The 27995-nt window shown below is 43.5% G+C and overlaps 1 protein-coding gene across 1 annotated transcript in view; it reads right to left on the bottom strand.

Annotated features, from left to right (window-relative positions):
- The window catches only part of LOC137419146 (voltage-dependent T-type calcium channel subunit alpha-1G), a 640444-nt gene that overhangs the window by 8362 nt on the left and 604087 nt on the right, over positions 1–27995 (bottom strand). Inside the window, 6 exon segments of the mRNA XM_078768309.1 lie at positions 6577–6685; positions 11026–11130; positions 14121–14389; positions 19211–19345; positions 23677–23820; positions 27584–27724. Of these exon segments, the coding sequence (XP_078624435.1) occupies positions 6577–6685; positions 11026–11130; positions 14121–14389; positions 19211–19345; positions 23677–23820; positions 27584–27724 (903 nt within the window).

Genomic DNA, 27995 nt, shown 5'->3' with positions numbered 1-27995 from the left:
GTAATTACCGGACCAGATTATTTCCCGTCTTTGTTTATATATTTATTTCACATCTGTGAAATGCATGTCCATGCACATGTGAAATGGAGTTCCTTTATTAATCCTGGATGTGAACACGATTGATTCAGCCTTGAAAACTCATGCGAAAATGCCCCAAAAAATTAATGATTTCACGATTTTATTTCCTCGAGAAATGAAACGCATCTTCTTTGGGAGGTGTATAATCGCTCTGAATTAAATAGGCATTACCTGGTTTCCTTTGGTTGAGTTGTAATCAAAATGTACCTTTGTTTCCTCAAAAAGTAATTTATGATCGAAGACATGTTGATTCAGTCTTAAAATGCACATCAGTCACGGGTGATTTCATTTTTAAACTTGAATGTATAAAAAACTTTTCGCTTAAAAAGTAAAAATAGATTAAAACCAAACGTTATTAATAAATATTGTATTCCATAGTTAGTTTACATTATACAGGCCTTCTCATTTAAAATGCATTTTGTTCTATAAACGTTAACTTTGATCGAATATTTATAGTCTGTGTTATTTGGGCGGTGTATGATATACCGTGCCGATCGCGGCTATTTCCTGCCTGTGCGTTAACTTTCAACCAATCTCCTTCCTGTTTTTTGCAACCGAGTCTAAAACCATGTTAGCGACTGTGAAAAATGAAATCAGATGGTGAATTAGAGTCGAGATAAAGCTGTGAGAGAGTCTCAATGGACTTAATGTTACAGGCCTTCGAAAATACATTTTGTTCTATAAACGGTAACTTTACTTGAATTTCCTTCCCGTTTTTTTTCAACCGAGTCGAAAACCATGTTAGCCACTGTGAAAAATGAAATGAGATATCGAATTAGAGTTGAAATACAACTGAGAGAGAGCAAGACACCGCAGGCCTAACAAAAGAGGCCTCAAAGCTATACAAAGAAACAAAATGGTGATTTGTTTTTGAAGCCCCTCCAAGACCGAGTGTAGCCACTCCCCAGGACAGATGTTTCACAGGCAGACACACAGAATCACCAAGGCGAATATTGTGTGTGTGTATATATATATATATATATATATATATATATATATATATATATATATATATATATATATATATATATATATATATTGTAACGGTTTTGAGAAGTGGGTAACGAATTTGAGAAGTGTAACGGTTTTTAAGAAGTGTAACAATTTTGGAGGAAGTGTAACGAATGTAAAAAAGTATGGTTTTGTTATGTGTAAACACCCTCGTAATGTAAATAATGGTCGCAGCCGTCCTCCTAGTTAATTCCATGAAACTTACACGCAGGTCACGATATATCTTTTTAAATAGTGTATTTCCTTATTCCATGTAGGCTAAATATGTGTTTCCCACTAGATTGACTTTGCATTGTATCAAACAAAATAAGCGTAGGCCCTTGCAATTTCCCCAAACATCTCCGCTCTCCAAAGTTCCTTTCAAAAGGGTGCGAGTTGTGTTCAATCCCGCAAGCCGCCATTGCCCATGTGCTAATCTCGGAGAAGAAAGGCGTGTCTCCACCTCGTCATAGAGGGAAGGAGTGAGCCAGAGGGTCGCATGGCCAATCAGCACCGCGGTGAGCGACCCGGTAGGCGTGCCCTCGCAGCCGGCGGCTTGATTCCGCCCCGAGTTATAAAAGGGACTGTAAGGGACTGCTTTACCAGATGACCAGATGACCTGGGAGATGAGCGAAGAGGCGACACCAAGAGGAGCGGTGAGATGCGAAACGCTCCAAGCCAAAGAGGAGAGGTACTCGGAAAGGAAACCAGCTTTGGAGAGACGCGCTGAAAGGAGGGAGACGGCTCCACCAGAAGGAGAGGAGCAGGTGTGCCGAGCCAGCGCGTGACGTCTACAGCAGCGGATACGCGACGGAGGGTTTTCCCGCCAAAAACCACGAGGAATTGAGAGCTGCTGCCTCCGACCCTCCTCCCTCTCCAGCAATCCACCTCAAGCCCTACCTGCCTGCAATATCCCCCGAGTAAGTGTGAACGTCGTCTGTCCTACTCGTTGTCTTGGGGTTAAGTAAAATGAATAGTGTAAGTTAACGATTCGCTGTGTGACTGCTTCTTCCATCCATTGCTTGTGTGTGTATAATAAATCTGTTCTTCCTCCATACTCTGTCTTCTTCTCTTTTCATTCTCTTTCGGTCGCTTTAGAGGTTTCCCGATTGAATATCTGCGGTGCGATCTGGTCAACGTCGGGTGGAATCGGGTTCTAATCGGGGAGTAACTGTTCGGACGCGGTAATACCAACCGCTCGGTAAAATAACATCAAAACCGCGTCTGCAACAATTGGTTGTCAGGAGTTGGATTCGGACCTGGGACTAAATTTGTTAGGCCCAAATTTTGGAACACCAATTGTGTTATTAAGTAACAATTGGTGTCGAGGAGTGAGATCGGACCCGAAGCGCGCTTAACGCGCTCAAAATTACAAGCTGCCGAAATTTATTTTGTTTTATAAAGCAAAAGCCGAATTTTGAGATCGCGCCATGGACAATCAAGGCGATCGGATGGCGGTGGGGGAGATAGACGGGTTAGGGGTAACCCAGGACTTAGGGGAAGAAAGGGAGGAGGAGAGCAATGAGGTGGTTGAGGGAGTATCAGGTGCACAAAATGGCGCTCTCGCGCACGTGGGTACAGCGGCACCAAATTTTGCCGTGACCGTAGCAGCGGGCTTTGATGTGGGGGACTTCATGGCGCAATTCGCCGAGATGCTGAGAATAAACGGGGAGAAATTGAGTAATAAAATGGAAGCAATAACCAACGAATTGGAGGGCCAAATGGGGGTAATGGGGAACCGGATGGATGCTCGGAGTGAGCGAATTGAAGCAACAATAAACGGAATGAGGGCCGATAGGAAGGAAAGGGAGCAGAGGGACAGAGACCGCAAGTTGGGCGAAGGGGTCCCAGGGGTGCACGAGGAGGCAAAGCGGGTCGAAAAGCGCTGGTTGAGCGAAGCGGAGGAAAGCACGGGTACAATGACGGGGGTAGAAATCGCGACACGGGGTTTGGAAAAGCCGGCGACCGATGAGGTAGAGGGTGTTTTATTAAAGCCAACGGTCGTCGAGGTAAATAAAGAAAAAGCAGTGCTGAGAATTAAAATAGAAGAGATGACGGAGGTAGCCCGGGAATTGCAGGGAGAAATGGAAAATGTACAAAGTCCCTGCTCACATCACGATGCTGTGCTTAACCCGAATGGAAGTTTGCAGGTTCGCGTGGAGAAAAGGATCCCCCAGGTGAGTCGTGCTGTATATTGTGCTGGGAGATTTTGTAAAAGGATGTTTGGCGACAAAACAATTTTCGCGCGCTTGGGATCGAGGAAGCATCCGGGCGTTGGTGAAGGGTCCCGTGTGAGTGGAAATGGCACGCGTGTGAGGAAAAAGTGTGCGTCGGCGAGTGGGCGTGTTATAAAGTGTGGGAGTGATACCGAGTGCGAGCGAGAATGCACGTCGGGGTGTACGGAGTGTGACACGAATAGTGAGTTGGTGATGGCGCAGGTGCGAGAGGGCACATCGGAGCGCGAGTGTGAAACCGAGTGCGAGCGAGAATGCACGTCGGGGTGTACGGAGTGTGACACGGAGAGTAAGGTGGTGGTGGAACGTGTGCGAGGAAGCACACCTGAGTTGGTCATGGCGCGAGTGTGGGAGAGCCCATCCGAGCGCGTTAGTGGGTGGATGGAAGAGTGCACGCCCATGGTGAGTGTTACGGAGGACGTAACGGAGGAGAGGTGTGGACCAAAGTGTGCGCAAGAGTGTGCGCGAGAGGTGTGGTGTGTAACAGGGGGAGCGTTGGTGGAATGTACGGACGGCGTTGGAACGCCGGGTTTTGTGAGGGTGAAAGGGGTAGCGTATGCTTGTGAGCATGCCGGTGAAGCATCGACGGTAACCGGGTTAGCGGTTAGGGCGACGGATAGCCGATGCGAGCACTCGGTGCGAGGGGTGCTTTGTTGGGTGCGAGGCCCGGTGCGGATCGATGCTGCGTCGCTTCTCTTCGAAGCGTCGTTGCCGATTCGGGCTTGGCCCCGCCCCGCACGGTCGAGTCCGGGCCTTGTAGGGCGAGGCGACCGGTCCGGTTCAAGGGCGAGTGGGAGGAAGCGGAACGGTGCCCCCTCGTGGGGACAGGGTTCCAACCGGGGGAGATTGAGCCATCGGGCCCGGGACCGCAAGGTGCCGCGCCGAGATGGTGCGTGGAGCCTCGGTCCAACCAAACCACCTCCCTTGAACCGAAAGCCGGACGGATTCAACCTGCAGGCGACCAAACCACCCGAATTCATTGCTCGGCTTTACGAACCGAGTTTAATGATGTCACGGCGCACCGAGAGGATCTAATAAGTAGACGGGTGATGAGGATAGTGTTTTGGCCACGAAAAAAAAAAAAAAAAAGCAAAATTTGATAATAGTGGGTAGAATTGGCAGTAAATGGCAAATTTTTGAATTGGTTGGAATTTGGACGAGCAAAATTGATAGTGGAGAGACCCCCGATGTGGTGGGATGGCAAATCCACCATCCCTCACGGAGTGGGGGCAAATGCGCTATAGTTTATGGGGTGTATGGCAGTGAAAACTAGCCCGGGTGGGATAGGTTATATTGTAGGGATCTAGCGAAGATGACATTAGGTGACGTTAAGGTTAGTTAGTGACTGATACCTGTAGTGGGGACGCAGGTAGATTAGTGTGGATTATAATGACGTGGGAGCGCAATAGTTTAAAGGGACGACTGGGAAGCGCAAGTTTCAGAGGGGAGTAGTTAGCTGAGATGATGCCGTGTGTTTGAAGATTGAACAGGTGTGATTGAACAGGTGTGATTGCACAGGTGTGCAACTGAACAGGTGTGTGGAGCAGTGTATGAGTGAGTGATGGTGATGCGTGTTGTGTTGACCAAATGGTCCAGGAAGAAAGGAGGGTGCAGGTGGCACCAGGTGTGAGTGCACAGGTGTGCAACAACCGGTATGGAGAATGGTAGTGTGGAATAAATGGAGTATTGGAATGGATGGTCGTGGAGTGAGTATGGTGGAAATTGTGGAGTGGAGTGGATGGTGCGAAGGTGTGAATGGGGGAAGAGTGGACCCCCATCACGGATACCCGGGGCGGGTAGTGGAAGTGTTAGGTAGAGGGTATAGGTAAATTGTGGTTGGATATTGGCATCTGTGGTGCGGGTGAAAGAATGGTCTTTGGATGGGTGCATTCGTGTTGTGGAAATGGCTGGGCGTGTAGCCTGTTAGTGTGTAGTTGGTTTGGGCACTCCACCACTGTGAGGATGTCGGCCAGGTGAGGCCGCAGGTGGGCTCTGGGAGCCGGTAGTTGTGGATGGGGCCCGAGGATCCGGAGGACGGACCCGGGTAGCCCATTGCCAGAGGGCACCAAGGGGTGACAGAGCCAGGAGAGGGCCTTCCCCAGTTAGTTAGGTTAGGGTGAGGAGCTAGGTAAGCTCGGCTGGCAACTGCAGTGGTGGAGGTGTGCAGGTGGGTAGACCTGCTGGGAGAGCTACACGTCGCAGCCCAGAAATTGTGCGAGAGCACCGGGAGATGAATCGGGGGAGTGAGACCCCAAATTGAGAAGCACCACAGTTTGGTCAATGGGAATTGGTTTTTAGAACCCATAGTGTAAGTTGGCCAATGGATTGGCAGGGAGAGACCCCGGGTAGTGTAAAGAGTGTTAAAGTCATTTAGAGGATAGTTAGGAAGAAGGATCTCCTCACACCATCTGCATCCACTCACCTGAGGTGATAGGTACTCCACACCATGCCATGTTTTATTATTTTTCATTAATGCAAATGTTTGGATTGTGAGACGCATCATGACGTGGGTGTGACATTGTGCTTTGATGTTCCATCTCTGCCTCCTTATGAGGATTGATGATGAATTTGGTGATGGCAAATTTTGAAGTCGAGGGATTGTGGAGACGAATTTGGTATCGGGGAAATATGGGGAAGACGTGACAGTAGTGACGAATTGGTAATATGTAGATTTTGTACATATGGGGTAAGGGCAAGGGTAGTGTAGGTGACAGGGGGGTGACGCACGGTAGGGACGAGCTTTCTCACTTCGCCCTCCGTACGCATTTCGCCTTGCATTGCCTTATTGACGTGTACCCTTGTGACCTTACCTCTCGCTCAATTGTCTTCCCCCCTTTTGTCTCCCACTTGAGGACCTGTGCGCCATTGGGTGTCGAGGGGAGCGTGCGTGAGGTGGCCATTGTGCGCACGAGATTCCCAGAACCAGCATGCATTGCGTTGATGTACCACTTTATGGACCGCTGTTCTGCGGCCAAGTACCACTTGATGGACCCCAGGTTCTGGGGCAGGGCACCTCTGTGGGAGACCGGCCATAGTGGCCAGGGAATCTTGTTTGCGGACCTCGGTAAGGTGGCACCTATGCCAAACAGGTGGACCACCCTTAGTTGGCCCCTGAGGCCCTAAATAAAAACGAACACAAGTTGTGCTTTTTATTATGTCCAAATAGGCCGCATGAAGCCAGAAGACGTCGGGAAGAACATCGGCCCAGCAGAGAAAGTGAAGACCACCACCAGTTGTTTTGTTGTGTTTATTAAGAACCATGGTGACTGCGCACCGAGTGGTGCTTTTGGTGCTTTTGGGTGCTTTGGTGGTATTGGTACTGGTGCATCGATGCAATGCGTGCTGTCTCCTCCCTCCCAACAGGAATTTCTTTTTCTTGTTCCCTAAAAAAAACAAAAAAAAAACACAGGTCCTGGGTTGCGTTGTAAATAAGAAATCACGTCATTGTAAATAATGCTCCCCACCGTAAATGTATAGTTTGAGAATAATTCCGTAATTCGGTTAGCTGTGGGCTTGAGTCTGTTAGACAGGGTGCAATGCAATAGGGGGACATACTTATTTGTGTTTTAAGATTGTCACACTCAGGGTCAGGTTAATTGTAAAGGGAATTACACCTACGTGTTACACTAAGTTTAAAGTTTTGTAGGCACGAGCACGAACCTGAAGAAAGGAGGGTGCAGTGTAACGGTTTTGAGAAGTGGGTAACGAATTTGAGAAGTGTAACGGTTTTTAAGAAGTGTAACAATTTTGGAGGAAGTGTAACGAATGTAAAAAAGTATGGTTTTGTTATGTGTAAACACCCTCGTAATGTAAATAATGGTCGCAGCCATCCTCCTAGTTAATTCCATGAAACTTACACGCAGGTCACGATATATCTTTTTAAATAGTGTATTTCCTTATTCCATGTAGGCTAAATATGTGTTTCCCACTAGATTGACTTTGCATTGTATCAAACAAAATAAGCGTAGGCCCTTGCAATTTCCCCAAACATCTCCGCTCTCCAAAGTTCCTTTCAAAAGGGTGCGAGTTGTGTTCAATCCCGCAGCCGCCGGCTGCGAGGGCACGCCTACCGGGTCGCTCACCGCGGTGCTGATTGGCCATGCGACCCTCTGGCTCACTCCTCCCCTCTATGACGAGGTGGAGACACGCCTTTCTTCTCCGAGATTAGCACATGGGCAATGGCGCCATTGCCCATGTGCTAATCTCGGAGAAGAAAGGCGTGTCTCCACCTCGTCATAGAGGGGAGGAGTGAGCCAGAGGGTCGCATGGCCAATCAGCACCGCGGTGAGCGACCCGGTAGGCGTGCCCTCGCAGCCGGCGGCTTGATTCCGCCCCGAGTTATAAAAGGGACTGTAAGGGACTGCTTTACCAGATGACCAGATGACCTGGGAGATGAGCGAAGAGGCGACACCAAGAGGAGCGGTGAGATGCGAAACGCTCCAAGCCAAAGAGGAGAGGTACTCGGAAAGGAAACCAGCTTTGGAGAGACGTGCTGAAAGGAGGGAGACGGCTCCACCAGAAGGAGAGGAGCAGGTGGGCCGAGCCAGCGCGTGACGTCTACAGCAGCGGATACGCGACGGAGGGTTTTCCCGCCAAAAACCGCGAGGAATTGAGAGCTGCTGCCTCCGACCCTCCTCCCTCTCCAGCAATCCACCTCAAGCCCTACCTGCCTGCAATATCCCCCGAGTAAGTGTGAACGTCGTCTGTCCTACTCGTTGTCTTGGGGTTAAGTAAAATGAATAGTGTAAGTTAACGATTCGCTGTGTGACTGCTTCTTCCATCCATTGCTTGTGTGTGTATAATAAATCTGTTCTTCCTCCGTACTCTGTCTTCTTCTCTTTTCATTCTCTTTCGGTCGCTTTAGAGGTTTCCCGATTGAATATCTGCGGTGCGATCTGGTCAACGTCGGGTGGAATCGGGTTCTAATCGGGGAGTAACTGTTCAGATGCGGTAATACCAACCGCTCGGTAAAATAACATCAAAACCGCGTCTGCAACAATATATATATATATATATATCTATCTATAATTCCAGTAATCTCTGTGTGTATGTTTGTATGTTTGTATGTTTGTATGTTTGTATGTATGTATGTATGTATGTATGTTTGTCTGTGACCGCTGTTTCGCGACAACTACCGGTCCGATATACTTGCAACTTGCCAGGTATATTGCTGGGGACCCGAGGATGTGCCTTTTCAAGGTTTCATATTAATCGGACAAGTAGTTAGCGAGCTATGGCGATTTCTTTACCAAACTCCGCAAGCCGTTCGCTTTGGACCAAACCATTGCATGTAAATAGAGGGGGGGGGGGATTGTCACCGTACTCGCAAGCCGTTCGCTTTGGACCAAACCATTTCATGTAAATAGAGGGGGGGGATTGTCACCGTACTCGCAAGCCGTTCGCTTTGGACCAAACCATTTCATGTAAATAGAGGGGGGGGATATAATTTTAGATATAGATATAGTACGGGCATGCCCTAGTTTCTATAATTCCAGTAATCTCTGTGTGTGTGTTTGTCTGTGTGTATGTCTGTGTGTTTGTCTGTGACCGCTGTTTCTCGACAACTACCGGTCCGATATACTTGAAACTTGCCAGGTATATTGCTGGGGACCCGAGGATGTGCCTTTTCAAGGTTTGAAATTAATCGGAGAAGTAGTTACCGAGCTATGGCGATTTCTTTACCAAACTCCGCAAGCCGTTCGCTTTGGACCAAACCATTTCATGTAAATAGAGGGGGGGGATTGTCACCGTACTCGCAAGCCGTTCGCTTTGGACCAAACCATTTCATGTAAATAGAGGGGGGGGATTGTCACCGTACTCGCAAGCCGTTCGCTTTGGCTTTGCGAATGGACCAAACCATTTCATGTAAATAGAGGGGGGGGGGATATAATTTTAGATATATATATAGTACGGGCATGCCCTAGTATATTGTAATGATAGCACACTGAGCAGTAAATTAATTAAAAATTCTTTATTAACAGCATGACATTTCATGAACAAACTAGTTCTCTTCCTCAGAGTCGTTGAGTGTGGTGTTAACTGTTAAGTTCCATTGGGGATGGTTCACGTGATGGATTGGTCCAAGTCCTTGCCAATCACAGGGCTTCCCTGCATTCAAATGACTCTGCCGTTTTTGACGTTGTAATTGATTGCGTAGTGATATGTATGTGGAGTGTAAGTCGATGTGTCGGTTGATGGAGTTTTTATCAGAGTACCAGGCCTCGACAATCTCGCGGTTTACTGTCAAAGATCCTGTGCCAAGGATCGTGGTCTGATTCCATGAGAATGTGTGTTGGTGTGTGTGTATGTGTGGCGCAACCAATGATAACTTGTCTTGTCGTCTGGCCAATTATGTGGGCCAAACATCCAAACACTTAACCACAAGGCTAACTGAACACCAACATGCTGTAAGATTATTATTATTATTATTATTATTATTATTATTATTAATGTTATTATTATTATTACGAAAATGATACAACTGTATTGTAAGAAACCTGGGCTAATTTGTCCGAAGCTACCTGAATGTGAGGCATGAAGCCTAAGGCCTATACACAGTGTTGTTGGAAGACCCGTAACATCTATGCTTTCTATATTTGATGGTCTCATGAAAAATGAAAAAATGATGGTATAATGAAAAACGTAAACGTCGAGCATGCAGATTGTGATATATGACAGGTTTGACGATATGTTTGGCCTGAAAGGCATAAAAATCAACATGGCGGCGTGTGGTGTCAGCCGTCATATGCCGTATTGACGTCAAAGACTTAATCACATCACACACACCATCCCTGTCATGTGACCAAATCCTCAGCTCTGATTGGTGTATGTTTGTGAGGGACATACATACATACATACATACATACAGACAAACACTGTTCTAGACAGCTTTGCTATGCTGTAAAAACCCAATAACGTTGCCGTTTTCTCTGTTAAGAGAATATCTCATTCCAAGAATTGTTTTAAAAACCTCTTGCGGTACTCAAGAGCCTGAGGGCCATTCATTGAACACCATGTAATGTTCTTGACTTGTTAACTTGTCCTGTAAATTTGTTTGGAGCCGTTCATCTGTTACATTCTGCATGGAGGAGTGGAGGGCTGAAAGCGGGATGATTCAGCTTTGGGGAGCGTCACTTGAGAAGCGGGGGGGGGGGGGGGGGGGTATTTCAGCCTGCTGCGCAGAGTGAACTCCTGCAACATTTCTGGCATACTTAACTTATTGCTATGTTCTCTTCTAAGGCAAGCAGGTTGGTAAGCAGGCTCTCAGGCTCGCTTAGGCCTTTAGTTGTTGTTTCGTTAACACTCAAACTATCCTTGATCATGTGAGCAAAACGCTTTTTCATGTTAATAATAAACACTCTCATGGGGAAGGGTGTGGAGGTAGGTTCTCTCACAAAGTGGTACACAATTATTGGGTAGAGCAGTGTGGGTCTTTGGCACAGGATGGGTTCTAAAATGGCCGAAAACTGCATTATTAATATATAAATGCCCCCCACATCTCAATCAAAGGGAAAAGAAGGGGAAGGGGTTGTTTCAAATTGAGTCTAATATAAAGGGAAATAATAGGATGCCTCTAAAGTTGGGAACAGGGATGAAAGGGAACAATTAGCTTGTGGAACATGGTGCACCTGTCTGCACAGTGGACGGTGGGGTGTGGGAGAGCAGTGAGTAGCCGGAGCTGGAGGAGGTATCCGGGGCATGCAATCCACAGAGGAGCCCGTACCGGGCGTGCCGCCAGTGCTCGAGAACTGGCACGCTGGAACGCTCGGAACCCGCAGGAAGCAGGCAGGTTGCTCTGTTGATTGCGTCTGCAGCGATTTCACCAATTCTGAAAGAAAATGATGGGGAAGTCAGGACTGCATTGGTTTTAATAGTTTATAACAAGTTCATATCCTACTATTAATTTGCAATTGCTCACTGGCTATGACACCAACACATTTTTTTAATAACATACCCGAGACATCAAAAAGCTGCAGATAACGAACAAAAAGTTTCAAATGGAGAACCTCGCTGCCATTAGAGCACTTTAATTGCATCAGATGTGGCAATAAATGTGAATTGTTGCTGCCAGCTTGTCAGCTCGATGACAGAAGACGCCATTTGCATTTTTGCTTCTCCATTCTTACGCCATTTAGAATCCCATGCAGATGCGGGCAACCTGCTAGTTCAAGTACAAATGAACAAGACCGAAAGTCTAACAGCAGCGCAGCCGGGCTTGTAAAATATTGTAAACCACAAACACATATGATTAGCTTTTTAAACAGTCGTTAACGCTGCTTATAACATTAAACAAAGAAATTTGGAGGAATCCCGACATCCGTGAGGTCGGTTTTACTTACAGAACTGAGGGAAGATCTACTGTAATCTATATACCCCACAAGGATTGTGTTAATAACATGCTATCAAAAAACCGAGCTGAATTCCTTTCTTCCACGGTTGTTAGTACTGTCATGTGACCAGATCCTCAGCTCTAATTGGTGTACATTTGTGGTTTAGTTTGGCATTTTTAATATGAAATAGGCAACGTGGAGAAACGAATGGAACCCTTTATAATTATCCTTTAGAATTACCTTTTAGAATTACCATTTAGAATTACCCTTTATAATTACCTTTTAGAATTACCATTTAGAATTACCCTTTATAATTACCCTTTATAATTACCTTTTAGAATTACCATTTAGAATTATCCTTTATAATTACCCTTTATAATTACCTTTTAGAATTATCCTTTAGAATCACCCTTTTTAATTACCCTTAATAATTATCCTTTAGAATCATTCTTTAGAATTACCCTTTAGAATTATCCTTTAGAATTACCCTTTAGAATTACCCTTTATAATTATCCTTTAGAATCGCCCTTTATAATTACCCTTTAGAATTATCCTTTATAATTACCCTTTTTAATTACCCTTTAGAATTATCCTTTAGAATTACCCTTTTTAATTACCCTTTGGAATTACCCTTTGTAATTATCCTTTAGAATTACCGTTTCGAATTACCGTTTAGAATTACCCTTTATAATTACCCTTTAGAATTACCATTTAGAATTACCCTTTAGAATCACCCTTTAGAGTTACCCTTTAGAATTATCCTTTATAATTATCCTTTAGAATTACCGTTTAAAATTACCCTTTAGAATTACCCTTTATAATTACCCTTTAGAATTACCGTTTAGAATTACCCTTTAGAATCACCCTTTAGAAGTACCCTTTAGAATTACCCTTTATAATTATCCTTTAGAATTACCCTTTAGAATTCTCCTTTATAATTACCCTTTAGAATTCTCCTTTAGAATTAGCCTTTATAATTACACTTTAGAATTACAGTTTAGAATTACCCTTTAGAATTACCCTTTATAATTATCCTTTAGAATTACCGTTTAGAATTAACCTTTAGAATTACCCTTTAGAATTACCCTTTAGAATTATCCTTTAGAATTACCCTTTAGAATTACCGTTTATAATTACCCTTTAGAATTATCCTTTATAATTACCCTTTAGAATTACCATTTAGAACCCTTTAGAACCCTTTGGAATTAAACACTGTGGGTTAGACATGTTCATCTTTTTCATATTTGAATGATGGACGGATATCGCCAAATATTAAAGCGGTTTCATCAAATTATCTCACCCCTTTCTGTACATGCACGATTGGGACGAATTCACAGTCAAAGTACTGATAAACTCTGGGTTCGTTTTCCGATTTGTGTTCAAAATATAACATTCAATTGAAATTAAGTTGTTCCTTGATTGCAAACTGATGTCTGTAGATAGACAGACAGACAGACAAAGTGAACCAATCGCCTATCCTCGCTTTTTGATTTTCGTGCGCGGGGTAATTAGTCTTTGTAAAATTATGTCAACATATATCATCCAGTGTTTCTGGTTTCAGGCATGTGTTGAAAATGAAGGTGGCAGCAGGTGAGATAACAAGAGGGGTTGTGAGGGGGGTGGTGTGTCAGGCAACGAATAATTGATGGTGAACAAAAACATCAAGTCTGATGAAATTCTGATGGTTGGCTGCAGTGTGGTGATGATTGCATGATTGCATGATTGCATGATTGCATGTCAGGGCGATAGACAAATGTATGAGTCACCCTTGTAATCGTTGTGTCGGCAGTAGCACCAGAAGTCCTATGGGTATGTTCCTATGTTGGCACATCTTTTTATTCACTTTTTTTAAAATTCAAACCGGAATGGAATTTTTTTTACAACAGGCCTTGGTGTTTGCAAATAAAAAGTTCCGGTTTCAATCAGGAAACGGAAACTATCATCACACCGTCTGACCGAGTGCGGCAAGGGTTCAGCTTTAGGACTGCCTTGACATATGTTGCTGATGACAATGATGACTGTGCTGTCCTCCCTACACTTAACTGTATGTAATTCGACAGCCAGCCAAACTCCATTCATGAACGACATGGCAGTCAGGGAATCACCTGCTCCTCACCTCCATGCTCCAAGTGTTTTTACAAATGAAGCCACACAAGCATGTCGTCTATAAATAAGGAGTAACAAGGCAATGATTGTGAAGGTATAACAACGAGGATTGTGATGGATTAACTCAGATACACATTATGGAAGGCTCTAAGACATCGCTTCCTCTTCGGTCACATTCAGTTACATCACTTCCTTTTCGGTCACATCAGTGTACATCTGTTGCATCACTTCCTGCTACATTAAAGCAAATGGCCAGCAGGGGGCGCCAACACACAAAGGTGCACAAAATATATGTATGAGGGGCAGAATAAGCCAGCAGAGGCATCCGCTCAAAAAAGTACAAAACGCATGCATAAACGGCGGAACAATGACATTCACAAACCTCGTTAAGGATTGACTGGATGGCAGCTCACCGTTTGTTCTGCTATCCCCAGATGTTTCAATCTCAGGCAAAGGGCTGGGAGTGCTGGGAGGCCGTGCCGTCTGACACATGTAACTATCGTTGGGCAGCGAGTGTGTGCGGCCAACTCCGAGCCTGTGTGATCCCTGGTCATCAGGTAAGGCTGCTGGGGACGTAGACCTGGCCTTGTGTAAAGCGTTAGTCACGAGGGCTGGTGATTGTGAAGGAATGAGGGATTCCCAGAGGCTGCCCTAAACAAAGAAGCATGAGGGAGAAAGAGAGAGAGAGGGAGAAAGAGAGAGAGAGAGAGAAAGAGAGAGAGAAAAAGAAGACCGAAAGTCTAACAGCGGCGTATCCGGGATTGTAAAATATTATAAATCACAAACACACAATTAGCTTTTTAAACAGTCGCTAATGCTGCTTATAACATTAAACAAAGAAATTTGGAGGAATCCCGATATCCGTGAGTTAAGTTTTATTTACAGAACTGAGGGAAGATCTACTGTAATCTATATACCCCACAAGGATTGGGATAATCACATGCTATCAAAAAACCGAGGCGAATTCCTTACTTCTGCGGTTGTTATAGTCCGTACACCGCTCATCATCGATTCGTGAACCATATACCGCTTCAATCCATTGACCTTGTATTCACGACATTGGATTAAAGTGTTATGGTCATATTTACATTATTATTATTATTGTTGTGGATTTGTAATTGTTGTAAAGATCACCCTTTGTAAATGTCATGATCGTTGTAAATACCTCCATAATTGTGAAGGTCAAAGGTCGTCCCCTTAATTAATTCATCGCATACACCTAGCCAATCTTAAGCCCTTCCAAGTAGTTATCTCTTTATTCTATGTGAGTTTAAGGCTCTGTTGGCCATTAATTGACACTCCATTGCACCGAATCAAATAAGAATAGCTCCCCTTCAATAATTACATTTCCCAGCCCAAACTCCCTCTCTGGGTAAAGCAGCTTCACAAGCGTGGGGTGCGTGCCCTCTCATTTCGCTGCAAATAGTGAATACGTGCTCCGTGCTCTGTTTGAACAGGAGGGGCGGGGTCGCCGGGAAGAGGCAAGCCCAGGGCGCGCCACGAGGGGCGGGGCTGTTCAGCCCCATGCCCAAATAAGGGAACAAGCCCGTAGCTCGCCACGAGGGGCGCGCCGTTCGGCGCCATGCCCAAATAAGGAGGCAAGCCCGTGGCATTGCCATATAAGGTCACAGAGCACGGGGGGAGGGCGGTACCGAAACCCACGAGGGCGGGTCACACCCGCGCTTGAGGATGAGATATGCATGCGAAGATCGCGCAAGAGAGAGATGAGTGAGGGAGCCCCACGAGCAGTTCTGTGAAGGGAGTTGCTGGAAGGTTCATGAGAGTTGAACAAAGTAGGTACCAGGTCGGTGAGAAGGCACGAACGAGAGGCGTGATCTAGCAAGACTGAGAGAGAGAGACGTGAGGGGGTGCCTGTATTGCGGCAATAGGCCGACACCCTCTAGGCCCTATCGCCGGTCGGTGAGACGCGAGGCTGTGTTTGCCGGGTTTTCGCCTCGACCCCAAAGCGTGGATCGGAGCGCGCGCTTGGAGCCGGACCTCGACGCCTACCATCTGCCTGGACCCTCCTCTGCCGTCCCAAACCATCCCTGCCTTTCCATCCTTTTGTGTACATCAGTTTGTTCTGTGTGGCTTGTCCCTGGGTATTAATTAAGCTTGTATAAGTTAATATTTGCACTGTGTCACCTGCTTTTTCCATTTTCCCTGTATATAACCTTGACTGCTAATTTTGCTTAGTGTGTGTAAATAATAAATCCTGTTACTCTTCTGTACGTCTTCTTCTTCTTCCTCTTTACATTCGGTCGCTTTAGAGGTTTCCAAATTGAATACCTGTGGCGCGATTTCGGCCAACGTCCAGGAATCGGGTTAGTCGGGGTAACTGTTCGGCCGCGGTGCCATCCGCTCGGCAAAACAACATCTTATCCGCGGTCCGTAACATTATTATTATTATTACGAAAACGATACTACTGAAACGATACACGACTGTATTAAGAAACCTGGGCTTAATTTGTCCAAAGCGGTCCGAAGGTGAGCCATGAAGCCTAAGGCTGATACATACCGTATTGTTGGAAGAGACGTAACACCGATACTTTCGTTATTTGATGGTCACTTGAACAATCGGTTTGTTTGCATTTCACACTGGATGAAAGACGTAAAGGTAGAGCATGGCGATTGCGATATATGATTCGACGATATGTTCGGCCTGAACGAAATTGGAATCAAAATGCTGGAGTGTGGAGAGCCAGCCGCCATACCGCCGTAATGACATCAGACGTAATCACATCACCCTGTCATGTGACCAGATCCTCAGCTCTGATTGCTATACGTTTGAGGGGACATACATACATACATACATACATACCTACATACAGATGGACAAACACTTTTCCCTTTGGGCTCCGCCGTAAAAATGATGAATATACCTGCATGTATGTATAGGTATAATAACCACCCAGCATAACCCTTGCTAAGAAATTGCTGCGACAGCACCAACACTCTGTAAAGTGTGCACCGTAATGTACATCTCATGTCTCTCTGAGGCATAAAGCACACAGGTAAGTGGATCAGTATATCAGGTTTGGAGTGTTATCATCAAACTACCCTGGGGAGTCATGTTCTGGGATCTGTTTTTCCCATCATTGCAACAAATATGTAATTCCTGGTGGGCTCCTGGTGGCATGCCCATTTTATTCTGACTGGTGAGAGAAAGGGCCATTTACATTTTCACATTACATGTGTAGGATTTGGGTGGGAGGAGGGAGGGAAGTAAACAGATTAAATACATTTGAGAAAAGGCAAAATATATTAAGAGAAACAAGGAGAAAACGCCATAAAATGTTCCCCGTGGTTTTGTAGCCCCCGTGGTTTTGTAATTTTGCTGTGCGGAGTTAAAGGCCGCCAGTCGGCCATCTTTGGTCGGATTACAAAATAATATCATCTGCATATGTATACTCTCATGTACGGTCATTGTGCCAAGTTTGAACAAAATCGGTAAATGCATGTCCGAGAAATGGTTGGGGATACATTCAAGTAACACAATGGCCATCAGTCAGCCATCTTGGATCTTATCTCAGAAATAAAATGAGGTGCATATGTAAGCCATCCTTCATTATCTGTGTCCCTAGATTGAACAACATCGGTAAATGCATGTCCGAGAAATGGTTGAGGACGTGTTCATCATTGGGTTTTCTTTTTACAACTAAAATGGCCGCCAGTCGGCCATCTTTGATCGCATCACGAAACAAAATGATTTTCATATGTATACCATCATGTATTGTCTTTGTGCCAAGTATGAACAAAATCGATCCATACATGCCCGAGATATAGTTGCGGATGCACGCATGCACGCCGTTGCGTGTCCAACGGGGGCTAATAAAGGGTGAGTAGAGGTGTTGGGACAGAAATGCGTAGGGGATTGGAGAAGGCAGCCGAGAAGTAAGGAAAATAAAAGAAAGGAGGATCTATGGGCCAAACAAATGGAGGTGGTCAAAATATCTGCTACTTTGGCATACGTTGTCCCGGTAGAGGTTTCTCAAGTGACGTCACAACTAGGTCACGTACCTTTGTTTATCCACCATCTTGTAGGTCAAACTTGATAGGCACACAATGCTTTCTTACTGCAATTAGACCATTCGGTATTTAGGGTGGGCTCAAATGGGGTTGTAAAAGAGCTGGGACTCTGTTGAATAACCAGCTGATAGAAGTTCCCCTATTCATAGCATGATTGAGCACTATTACAACAGTCAATTAACCTCACAGAGTTTTGTGACTAGCTAGCGGTGTGACTACTGCAGTCGGCCATCTTTATCGTTAATATAGGTTGCATTGCTATATTGTTAATTAGGTTGTTAATTGTTAATATAGGTTAATTGTTAATTGTTAACATTGTTAATATAGGTAATATAGGCTGGTTAATATAGGTTGGTAGTGTAGCGGCTACCGCTGGGTATACACAATCGCCTTGCACCTACCGAGGAGGCGGAGCGATCACCATGCCGGGCTCGCCCAGGACGCCCGGGCATGCCCGCTCTCGACTTGCCAGGCCTCGTCCGGGACGCCCGGGCACGCCCGGGCATGCCCACTCTCGACTTGCCAGGCCTCGTCCAGGACGCCCGGGCACGCCCCCTCTCGCCTTTCCCGGGCAAACGCTCCGGGATAATGTGTATATATATTGCTGCCCGATAAACGGGCTTTTCAGAGTACCCGAGTTGATTTGACACAATAAAGAAACTCGGACGAATTTCAGCTTTTTGTCGCGTCCATTCTTTCGATTTACGTTGGAGCATAGCTCCTACAGTAGTTACTTTGGACAACAACTGCACCATCTGTTTCTCTGGCACAGTCCATGTCTGCATCCCATGAACCCAGCTGGCCACAAAATATTGTAGCTGTCCAGGATCTTTTAAGCTTTCTTCCTTTGTGTAGTATGAGGAAGTGTTTACTAGATAATTGTACATATCGGGGTACTGTGGGTTAGGCAGCTGCTCCATATGAGAGTGCTTCTCCATGAGGGTCAGCAAGTTATGATCTGCGACCCCAGCGACTTATAATAATCTGGATTTACCAGCACCTGCTCTGCTTAGATAAATGACTAACACCAAGAAATAAGCTAGACCTACTTCCAGTTGCAGATATTTATCCAGATATTTGAGTGATCCTGATGATCTACACAATGTTAGACCAACAGGTGGTGATGTCACCAGTTTGTGTCACTGCGAAACCTCTATTGCAATGCAACTGTACACCGTCATCACACACATGCACAATCATAGCATCTCATCAATGATTAGTTAGTGTACATTCTTTGGAAGGGAAGCTAAACAGGCTTTCCCTTTTTCAGGCTTTTCTGGGAAAACAGGCTTTTCAACTTAGACAGGTACAAATATCTGCCTAGGTTGGGTAAATTTTATTTCCCCAAAATTATTTGAGCCCTGATAAAGTGGATGTGCGTTTCCACGTTATATCGTTTCTGGTAATGCATGGAGGAAGTGAAACGGGCAAGCATAAGCTCACGTGCGAGTCCTTGCAAGACATTGGGGTTGGAGTGGACACGTCTGGACAGGAGTCATCTGTCAGCGCAAGTGACCAGGATTTTTCTGAAAGCTTGTCCGATGTTGTCGATGATGCCTCCATTTCAGCAAGCAAAGCCTGCGGAATGAACGCATGTTGGACATCAGCTACAGTGGTGCACGGTACCATATTGCCATCCATTTGTTTTTGCTTGGTAAGCGAATAAACCATTTGGTAACAAGTTCTGTCATTTGCAAGGAATTTCATGCATCCCCACTGTATTACTGTCCCTAATTGGCGAGGACATAGCCGCAGTCAGCCTTCATTAAGGCGAAAGTCAAGGTCAGGGAAGATTTCTTTAAAAAAAAAGGGACCGAGACATCTCCCTCGAGACAGATACTGAGTTCGCAAGTGACTATAGCCACAAGAAAAGGATTTTCAACTGATAAATGACCCTCAGCTATCCTCTCTGGGTCTACTTAGTCAGATTGGGTCTTTTTTTGCTCACATGATGCTAGCTATTATTTTGGTGTTGCTTGTGTCAAGGCAATTCATGTATTCATATCATTATTCATCCTTTCAAACCCGCTTAACCTCATTAGTCCTTTTGTTCAGAATACTGTGCACTTTTTGTTCAATATTGCGTGTTATACCGTATCGTGCCAGAAATCCCTCCGGTGCAGACGTTCAGGATACCGAACAGAGAACCAAGATCAAGGAAGAAGGGTCATGAAATGCTTTGGCGAAGATGACTACATCGTTTATGGGGCAGTTGTGAAGACAATAACTTACTTTGGATAAGAAAACAAGACTTATCCTAATATCTCACATAATCCTATAATCCATATATTATCCTATAATGCTATCTCACATCGACCATCCAATTAAAGCTTCCATAACTCCATCATCAAAAATTCAATTGGATAGAATCTTATTGATAATTTTAAAAATCGTTTATGGGGCAGTTGTGAAGACAATAACTTACTTTGGATAAGAAAACAAGACTTATCCTAATATCTCACATAATCCTATAATCCATATATTATCCTATAATGCTATCTCACATCGACCATCCAATTAAAGCTTCCATAACTCCATCATCAAAAATTCAATTGGATAGAATCTTATTGATAATTTTAAAAAGGCCATGATAATTATTTGTATTGCTGGTATATGTTATCATACTGATAATATATTTGTTGAAAATAATATTCTGAAAAGGACGGATTACCTCTGCCACTGAAGGTGGATGGAGGTTATGTTTTCGCCCCCTGTTTGTTTGTGTGTTTGTTTGTGAGCAGGATATCGCACAATGTTATGGATGGATTCAGACGAAACGTAGCTGGGTCTGCCCAGCTGGGACAAGCTGGGTCTGTGGCAAGGATGAATCGGTTAGACTTTGGTGATGATCTGGATACGTATCTGAATAAGATAATTTTTCAAGTAATTATTCACTATTGAGTGATGGGGGAAAAAACGATACACAGTGCCTTCAGAAAGTAGCCACACCCCTTGACTCTTTCACATTTTGTTGTTACAGCCTTTTTCCACACTTGTCGACTTTTTCACATTTTGTCTGAGGTCTTTTGCACCCTGTCACAGGTTCTCCTCAAGGATTTGCCTTTATCCATTGTCCCTGTATCCTTACAAGTCTCCCAGTCCTTGCCACTGAAAAGCATCTCCACAGCATGATGATGCCGCCTCCACCATGCTTCACGGTATGGATGGTGTTAGATGGTTGATGAGCTGTGCTCAGTTTCCACCAGTTGTAGGACTTGGCATTCAGTCCAAAGTGTTCAATATTCGGCTCATCCGATCCCATAATATTTTGCCTCATGCTCTCAGTCTTTCATGTGCGTTTTTGCAAACTCAAGACGTGCTGTCATGTGTCGTTTTCTCAGGAGTGGCTTCCATCTGGCCACTCTCCCATAAAGCCTAGATTTGTGAAGTTCTGCAGAGATTTGTCCTTCCAGCAGGTTCTCCCATCTCAAACAAGGAACTCTGTAGTTCTGGCAGCGTGGGAATTGGGTTCTTGATCTCAGAGTTATACGCACAGTTCCTTGGACTTCATGGTAGTTTCTGCTCTGACATGCACTGTCAACTGTGGGACCTTATATAGAAAGGTGTGTTTCTTTCTAAATCATGTCCAATCATTTGAATTGGCCATAGGAAGACTTCAATCAAGTTGTAGAGACATCTCAGGGATGATCACAGGAAATTGGATGCACCTGAGCTCCATTTGGATTGTCATAACAAAGGGGTTGAATATTTATTGACAAGATATTTCAGATTTTCATTTTTAATTATTTTGAAAAAAGCTTCTAAAGATAAAATTCCACTTTCACATTATGTGTATATTATGTGTAGATCAGTGATAAAAGAAATCCCAATTCAATCAATTTAAAATTCAGGCTGCAACACAACAACATGTGAAAAAAAGTCAAAGGGTGTGAATACTTTCTGAAGGCACTGTATAGCAGGATATCTCAAAACGTTATGAACGGAATTGGACAAAACTTGATGGATGAGTTATGTAGATGACAAGAACAAGCCAATCACATTTTGGTTCAGGTCCGGATCCAGATCCCGCCCGTCAGTGGGATACAAAACGTAAACTGTTCAGCCTGGTGGAGGTATGCTCTCTACCGAGTGACTTTCTAGTTACATATTTTATCCTACAAGGTTGTAATGGTACCTAACATAATAATATATACAAGTTTATATGTGTTTCATTTCAGACTAATGATGTTTAAACTGAATATAAATGATTTTCCACAGGTGTTGACGAGTATGTTTGTGAAGAATCATGAATATCGCAATTACCCCACAAGACAGGCCAATTTTTTTCGGCCCCTCGCCCTCTACCCTTTCTGTGTTCTGTCTCCCCAGGTTTCTCCAGGGTGCACAAGGTCTGTCAATAAAGCCCCCTCTAGTGAAACTCCCAAAATCCACAGTCAATGTTCACCTCCACTCATTTGTTCCTCTTATTCCCCACCTGTGGAATCAATTTACACATTCTCTTTAATCTCATTCTTCCCTTTAAGGGTTTCAAGACAGCTGTTCACCACCATTTCAAGTCCTCCCCTATCCAAAACCATGATCTTTTCTACCCCATTTAACTCTCCCCAAGTCTACCTCTTTCCTACTTTGCTGTTTTCTTTCCTGAGAGTTTGCTTCTTTATCCATCCCATCCACCCTGTGAGTTCATTCTTCCTCAGATCCCTTATCCGTGTCTCTCTATTTTGTCCCCCAAACCCGTTGTGTTGATCTTTTTGTTCTGTTGCATCCCGATACGTTCTATGTTCTGGCTGCTCCATGAACCACAACTCTGTATAAAAAAAAAAAACAAGAAAGATGTTGTGCAGAGCATGATACTTATGAAACCCCTAAAACAAATTTGACCTTTACAATAATTGGTGGTTGAATTCAGTGACCTGATTTGCAAATCCTTTTCAAATTTCAAGTCAATCAGATGAAAATTGAAGATTTCAGAAATTTCACCCAAGTTGTTAACCTGTGACCAATGTTGACCTTGTGACCAATGTTGACCTCAAAAATAATTTTTTGTTGAATTCAGTGATCTGATATGCAAATCCTCTTCAAATTTCAGGTTAATTAGAAATTGGCAATGTCCCCTCTTTCCCACTGAAATTGTAGCCCCAACCTCATCCTCTCTGGTCTTGAAATACCACTTTGAGAACAGAACCTCCTTCAATTCTCTCTCCCCATCTTGTCTCCCCCTCCCTTTATTGTTTTATGTGTCCGTTTATGTTTTTGCGTTTTATGTGCTAATGTGCGTTTAATGTGCTAGCTCTTACACGAGCCTCGATCATGTATAGAAAAAATAAATAAATAATAATCGGATGAAAATTGAGGATTTTAGAAAATCCACTTAAGTTTTTGATCTTTGGCCTATGTTGACCTAAAAATATTGGTGGTTGAATTCAATGATCAAGTATCCAAATCCTCTTCAAATTTCAAGTCAATCAGATGAAAATTGACGATTTCAGAAATTTAGCTTATGTTGAACTTTTGGCCGATGTTGACCTCAAAAATAATTGGTGGCTGAATTCAGTGACCTGATATGTAAATTGACTTCAAATTTCAAATCAATCAAATGACAATTTAGGATTTTAGAAATTCGTCAAAGTTGTTGACCTTTGGCCTATGTTGACCTATTGACCTCAAAATCAATAGGCTTCTTCCTTATGACCAACTCTACTGTTTGGTGAAGTTTTTTGAAGATCGTTTTAAAATTGTGACCTGTAGGCGATTGACATACAAACACACAAGACGACAAACCAACAGACAGAGGGGAAAGGGGCGGGGGCGAAAGGGGCAAAGGGTAACGGAGAGGCACAAAAATAACTGCAAAAAAAACAATTCTTTCTCTTCTCCTTCATATATCCCATTGTTTAACTCATCTCCATTGTGAACGATTTGACTTTACGGCTCATACACATACTCACCTCAGGCTTGCCTTCCCTGCGCCTTCCCGGAGTAGGTGTGGCATAATGGTGGCACACAGAGCCTGAGATGTTGTCCATCATAAGGAGTTCACCCTCCAAAGAATCATGCACCACCAGGGAGACATCATCCAAAGCTACTTTATCCTGCCCAGTGTGTATAAGCAGGCAAACAATCACGTAAACAAAACAAAAACAACAAAACACTATGTTATATCAAGGATCACAATAATCAAGTGCAATACTGCTGTCACAATCACACTATCATGTCAGGATGATGCAACAATATAACGATGACAGCCATCAAGATTTTAAGTGTCTATAGCTTCAAAATAGGAAAAGCCAAGAGTGTTCAATCTCTGATGTGATTCAAAACTACCAATCAAATACGAGCATAATGTCATGTGCCAATACGGACGAAAGAGAACTGATACCACGTTTTCAAACAAATAGAAGAGGTGTCCATTAACCACAATTGAACAATGCTGTTAAGTATCCTGATTGTGCCTGAGGGGCTTTTATTCCATAACTAAATAAATAGCACCGCAAAGCGGGCGTAACCCCTCAGCCCATACATGGTGGAAACCAATTTCAAGATGGCTGCCGTGGCGGCCATATTGAAAATCGCAGCGTGCCCATTTTCGAAAGGAACCATCCTCGATTCAACCCCAACCTGCACTGCAAACATGGATTTAATCGGACAAGCCGTTCTGCTCGAAATTGACGGAAACCAATTTCAAGATGGCTACCGTGGCGGCCATATTGAAAATCGCAGCACGCCCATTTTCGAAAAGAACCTTCCTCTACCCAACCCCAACACACACTGCAAAAATGGATTTAATCGAACAAGCCATTCTGCTCGAAATTGACGGAAACCAAAAGTTGACGGACGCCTGGATGGCTGCCATGGCGGTCATATTGAAAATGGCAGCGCGCCCATTTTCGAAAGGAAGCTTCCTCTACTAAACCCCAACACACACTGCAAAAATGGATTTAATCGGACAAGCCGTTCTCCTTGAAATTGACGGAAACCAAAAGTTGACGGACGCCCGGACGACAATACCCCTTAGCCCAATTTGGGCAGAGGGGTGAAAACGAACAATGGGATATGAAGTACTGTATTTGCTTCGAAAAGGAACTTAGGCTGATTCAGTTGCATATAGAGGTCTGCATTTCAGATAGTTAGATAGATAAACCATAGATAGTTTCAGATAGAAGGGAGCATGCATATCGTGTCGTTTGGAACCCTGCGCTACCAATCGTGATTCCCGTGATGGTGAAGTATCAGAAATCCTGCGATTGTAATGTTCGAATGTTAAATATTAATGGCGATTATGTCCCACTCATCGGATGTATCCTTCAACTTTAACCTTCAGGGTGACAATGCTGCCGACTTCCAAATGACTTCAGTGACAGTTAGTCCCTTTCTAGCAAGAAGCTTGGTGAAACTTTATTGGATATTTTGACCAAGTTGCTGTATTCAAACTATTTGCAGCTGCCGTTTACTATCAGTAAAAGCACTCTGCTAAGGTGAGAGGAAGCCCAGGCAAGACCTATCTATGACATAAAACACTGTCAGCTTGTGTGCTTGTTTGTTCAACTGTCTGTACAGATGTCTGTCCCCCTTCATAAGGGTAGGTTTAAAGGCCAATTTTTAACACGAATGTGTGTTCACTACGGTCTATTTTTGAGGACAAACCAAACTCGAAAAACATTTTCCATAAAAGAGAAATTATGTCTCTTCCATTGGAATTGCAGAGGGTGGCTTGCAAACTGAGCCTCAAGGGTGGTGTACAGAAGCGGTTTTTAAAATAACAATAAATACAAGGCATAGGGAGGTGAAATTCACTGCACATGATGTGCAACGCACGCAATGTAAAACGAGTGTTCATTTACATCCGTATGATGTCTGTGTCTAATAAATAAAGAAGATAGAAGAACACCTGACACTCGGCTGAGGTTTCAGACCCTGGCACGCTCACCAGGCTGCACTATCGAATAAACTGTTACAACCTGTCATATTTGATGGGGTTTTTACTTTTTACGAGTACAGTAGTTGGACTACACCATCACTCTCGGGAGATTGAGAGAATCAATAATTGATTGATTAATTGATTCATTGTGTAATTAAAATAAATAAATAATAATTGTAAAATAATGAATTTCTTAATCAATTGGCTGATAGCATACCTAAACTAAACTACCACTGTTTCATCCGAATTCTTAACTTTTTGAAAATTAATTAATTGGAAAATTAAACAAATAATTAATTGATTAATCATAAATCAAAAATACTCTTTGCAGCCAAATCACTTGGTCACTGTTGTGTCCAAATATCAGCTTCCTAGCTCAAAAGGTGCCTGAGATATTGCCTAGATGAGAGAGAAAATAAATAAGTACTTAATTAATCGATAATAATTAAGGAACTAATCAAAAAAATTAAGTTTTTTCCAAATCACTTGTTCACACTTGTGCCCAAATTTCAGTTTCCTAGCTCAAAGGATGGCTGAGATATCGCCCATAGAAACGAGAGAACCTTGACCTTTGACTTGACCTTTGACCTATATAGTCAAAAACATTGACAGACGAAGATAGCTGAGAGCATTCGCGACGCTGAGAGCGTTCGTTACACAGAGAAACAAACAAACAAACGGGATCAACATGTGACGAAAATTTTCAATTTTCGTCATAAACAGGGGTAAGGACCAAGCACCTTTGGTGGCTGAGGTAATAATAGTAACTCTATATCAACTACAGTTAATTGTAGTAATGCTTATTTAACTATGTTGTACAATTTTTGTAGTTGCTGTAATAGAAAGACAGTTGACTACATGAGTAAGAATATATTAAATATAGTATAATACTACAGTACATATAATTTGGCTTGTGGATTTGTTTGTTTGTAGTTTGACTTTATATGCACGACTAAACTGTTAGACAGAATGAGTTGAAGATTTGTGGTTGTACTGGTGGTATGCCCAGAGAGGTTTTAGAGCTGTAAAAATACTATAATGAGGTGAGTGAAACTGCAGAGACTGTTTAGGCAGGTGAAGTAAGACTATAGTGGCACTGTAGGTAACCTAGTTATAAATACAGTGGAACTGCAGTGATATGTCGTTGTTTGGTAGTGTACTGAAGTGTGTTGCATTGTCGTATAACATACTATAGTAGAAAAGAAGTCCAACTATTTTTTTCAATTTACCAGCTGAGTACTAGCACCACAGAATTGTACTGCAGTATAACTATATTATAGCACTTCATAGTTACTGCAGTTCAACTACAAAATCTGCCTTAACAATACAATAATATTTAAACTGTGGTGTTTTGATACTTTGTAGTTACTATAGTACTACTATTGGAATGCTCTTGCCTGAGAAGGTCTTGGTGAGAACCTTGGATCCATTAATCCTAATGAACTGCAAGCTGAAGTGCAATAAAAACAATCGACTGAGATTTAACTCGATGGACAAAAACAGCCATCTGAATGAAAAGAAGCAGATTCTCCTGCTTACTACAGCCAGAAAAAATGTGTCCGTGGATGATTCTCCTCCCTCCCACCAGGGAGAGTTGTCCTGTCCTATGAAACCCGAGAAAACGATTTTCTCATACCTCTTAATACTGCAGTAAGACTTATCTTATAGGTCCTGCAGAGAGCAACAGAATCTCATGGTAATAGTCTGAACAGTTATTTGAATTGTCTTTTCCTTGGCTGCAGGTACAGTACCTCCTGTTGCTAAGGATCCACCTGGTAATAACTGATATGGCATATCATTCCAGGTCCCACAACAGTTGAGTTCTACGAGTATCTAAAGAGTGGATGTCCTTTCAAGTTCACCAAACAGAGAAACATCTGAACTTTAAAAAAAGCATCCACTGGGTGTAAAAACACCAAAATATTTCCAAAACCTACCGGTGATTGGTGAGGCTGAAGGTATGACTTCATTCCTGAACGGTCGACATTCAATGACTGATTGCTCCCTCCAACTTGTGTTTGTTCTTCAATATTTCCAGACATGTTCGCTTCATTTAAACCTGCGATCTCCAGCTCGACCTGCCACGTGAACAGATTCATCACATCTATAGCACGGAATAACTAACAGTGGTAATAACAAGTACTATTATTAAATATAATGAACAAGGTGTTGCAATTTCAAACGGTAAACTTGAAATACAAATTGAAAAGTGCATCATCCATTCAAAAAAAAAAAAAAAAAATCTAAAATTGCTTCTTATAATATGAATAACTGTCAACTCATGGGTCTGTCTCCAAGATAAATTTCAAAACGAGAAACAAAAGCTATTTCAGGGCTTGACAGTGTGAT

Source organism: Myxine glutinosa, chromosome 1 (assembly GCF_964187855.1).
Source record: "Myxine glutinosa chromosome 1, kmMyxGlut1.1, whole genome shotgun sequence".
NCBI classification, from domain to species: domain Eukaryota; kingdom Metazoa; phylum Chordata; class Myxini; order Myxiniformes; family Myxinidae; genus Myxine; species Myxine glutinosa.
The sequence above is the reverse complement of the archived record's forward strand: the minus strand, read 5'-3'. Positions and strand labels throughout refer to the sequence as shown.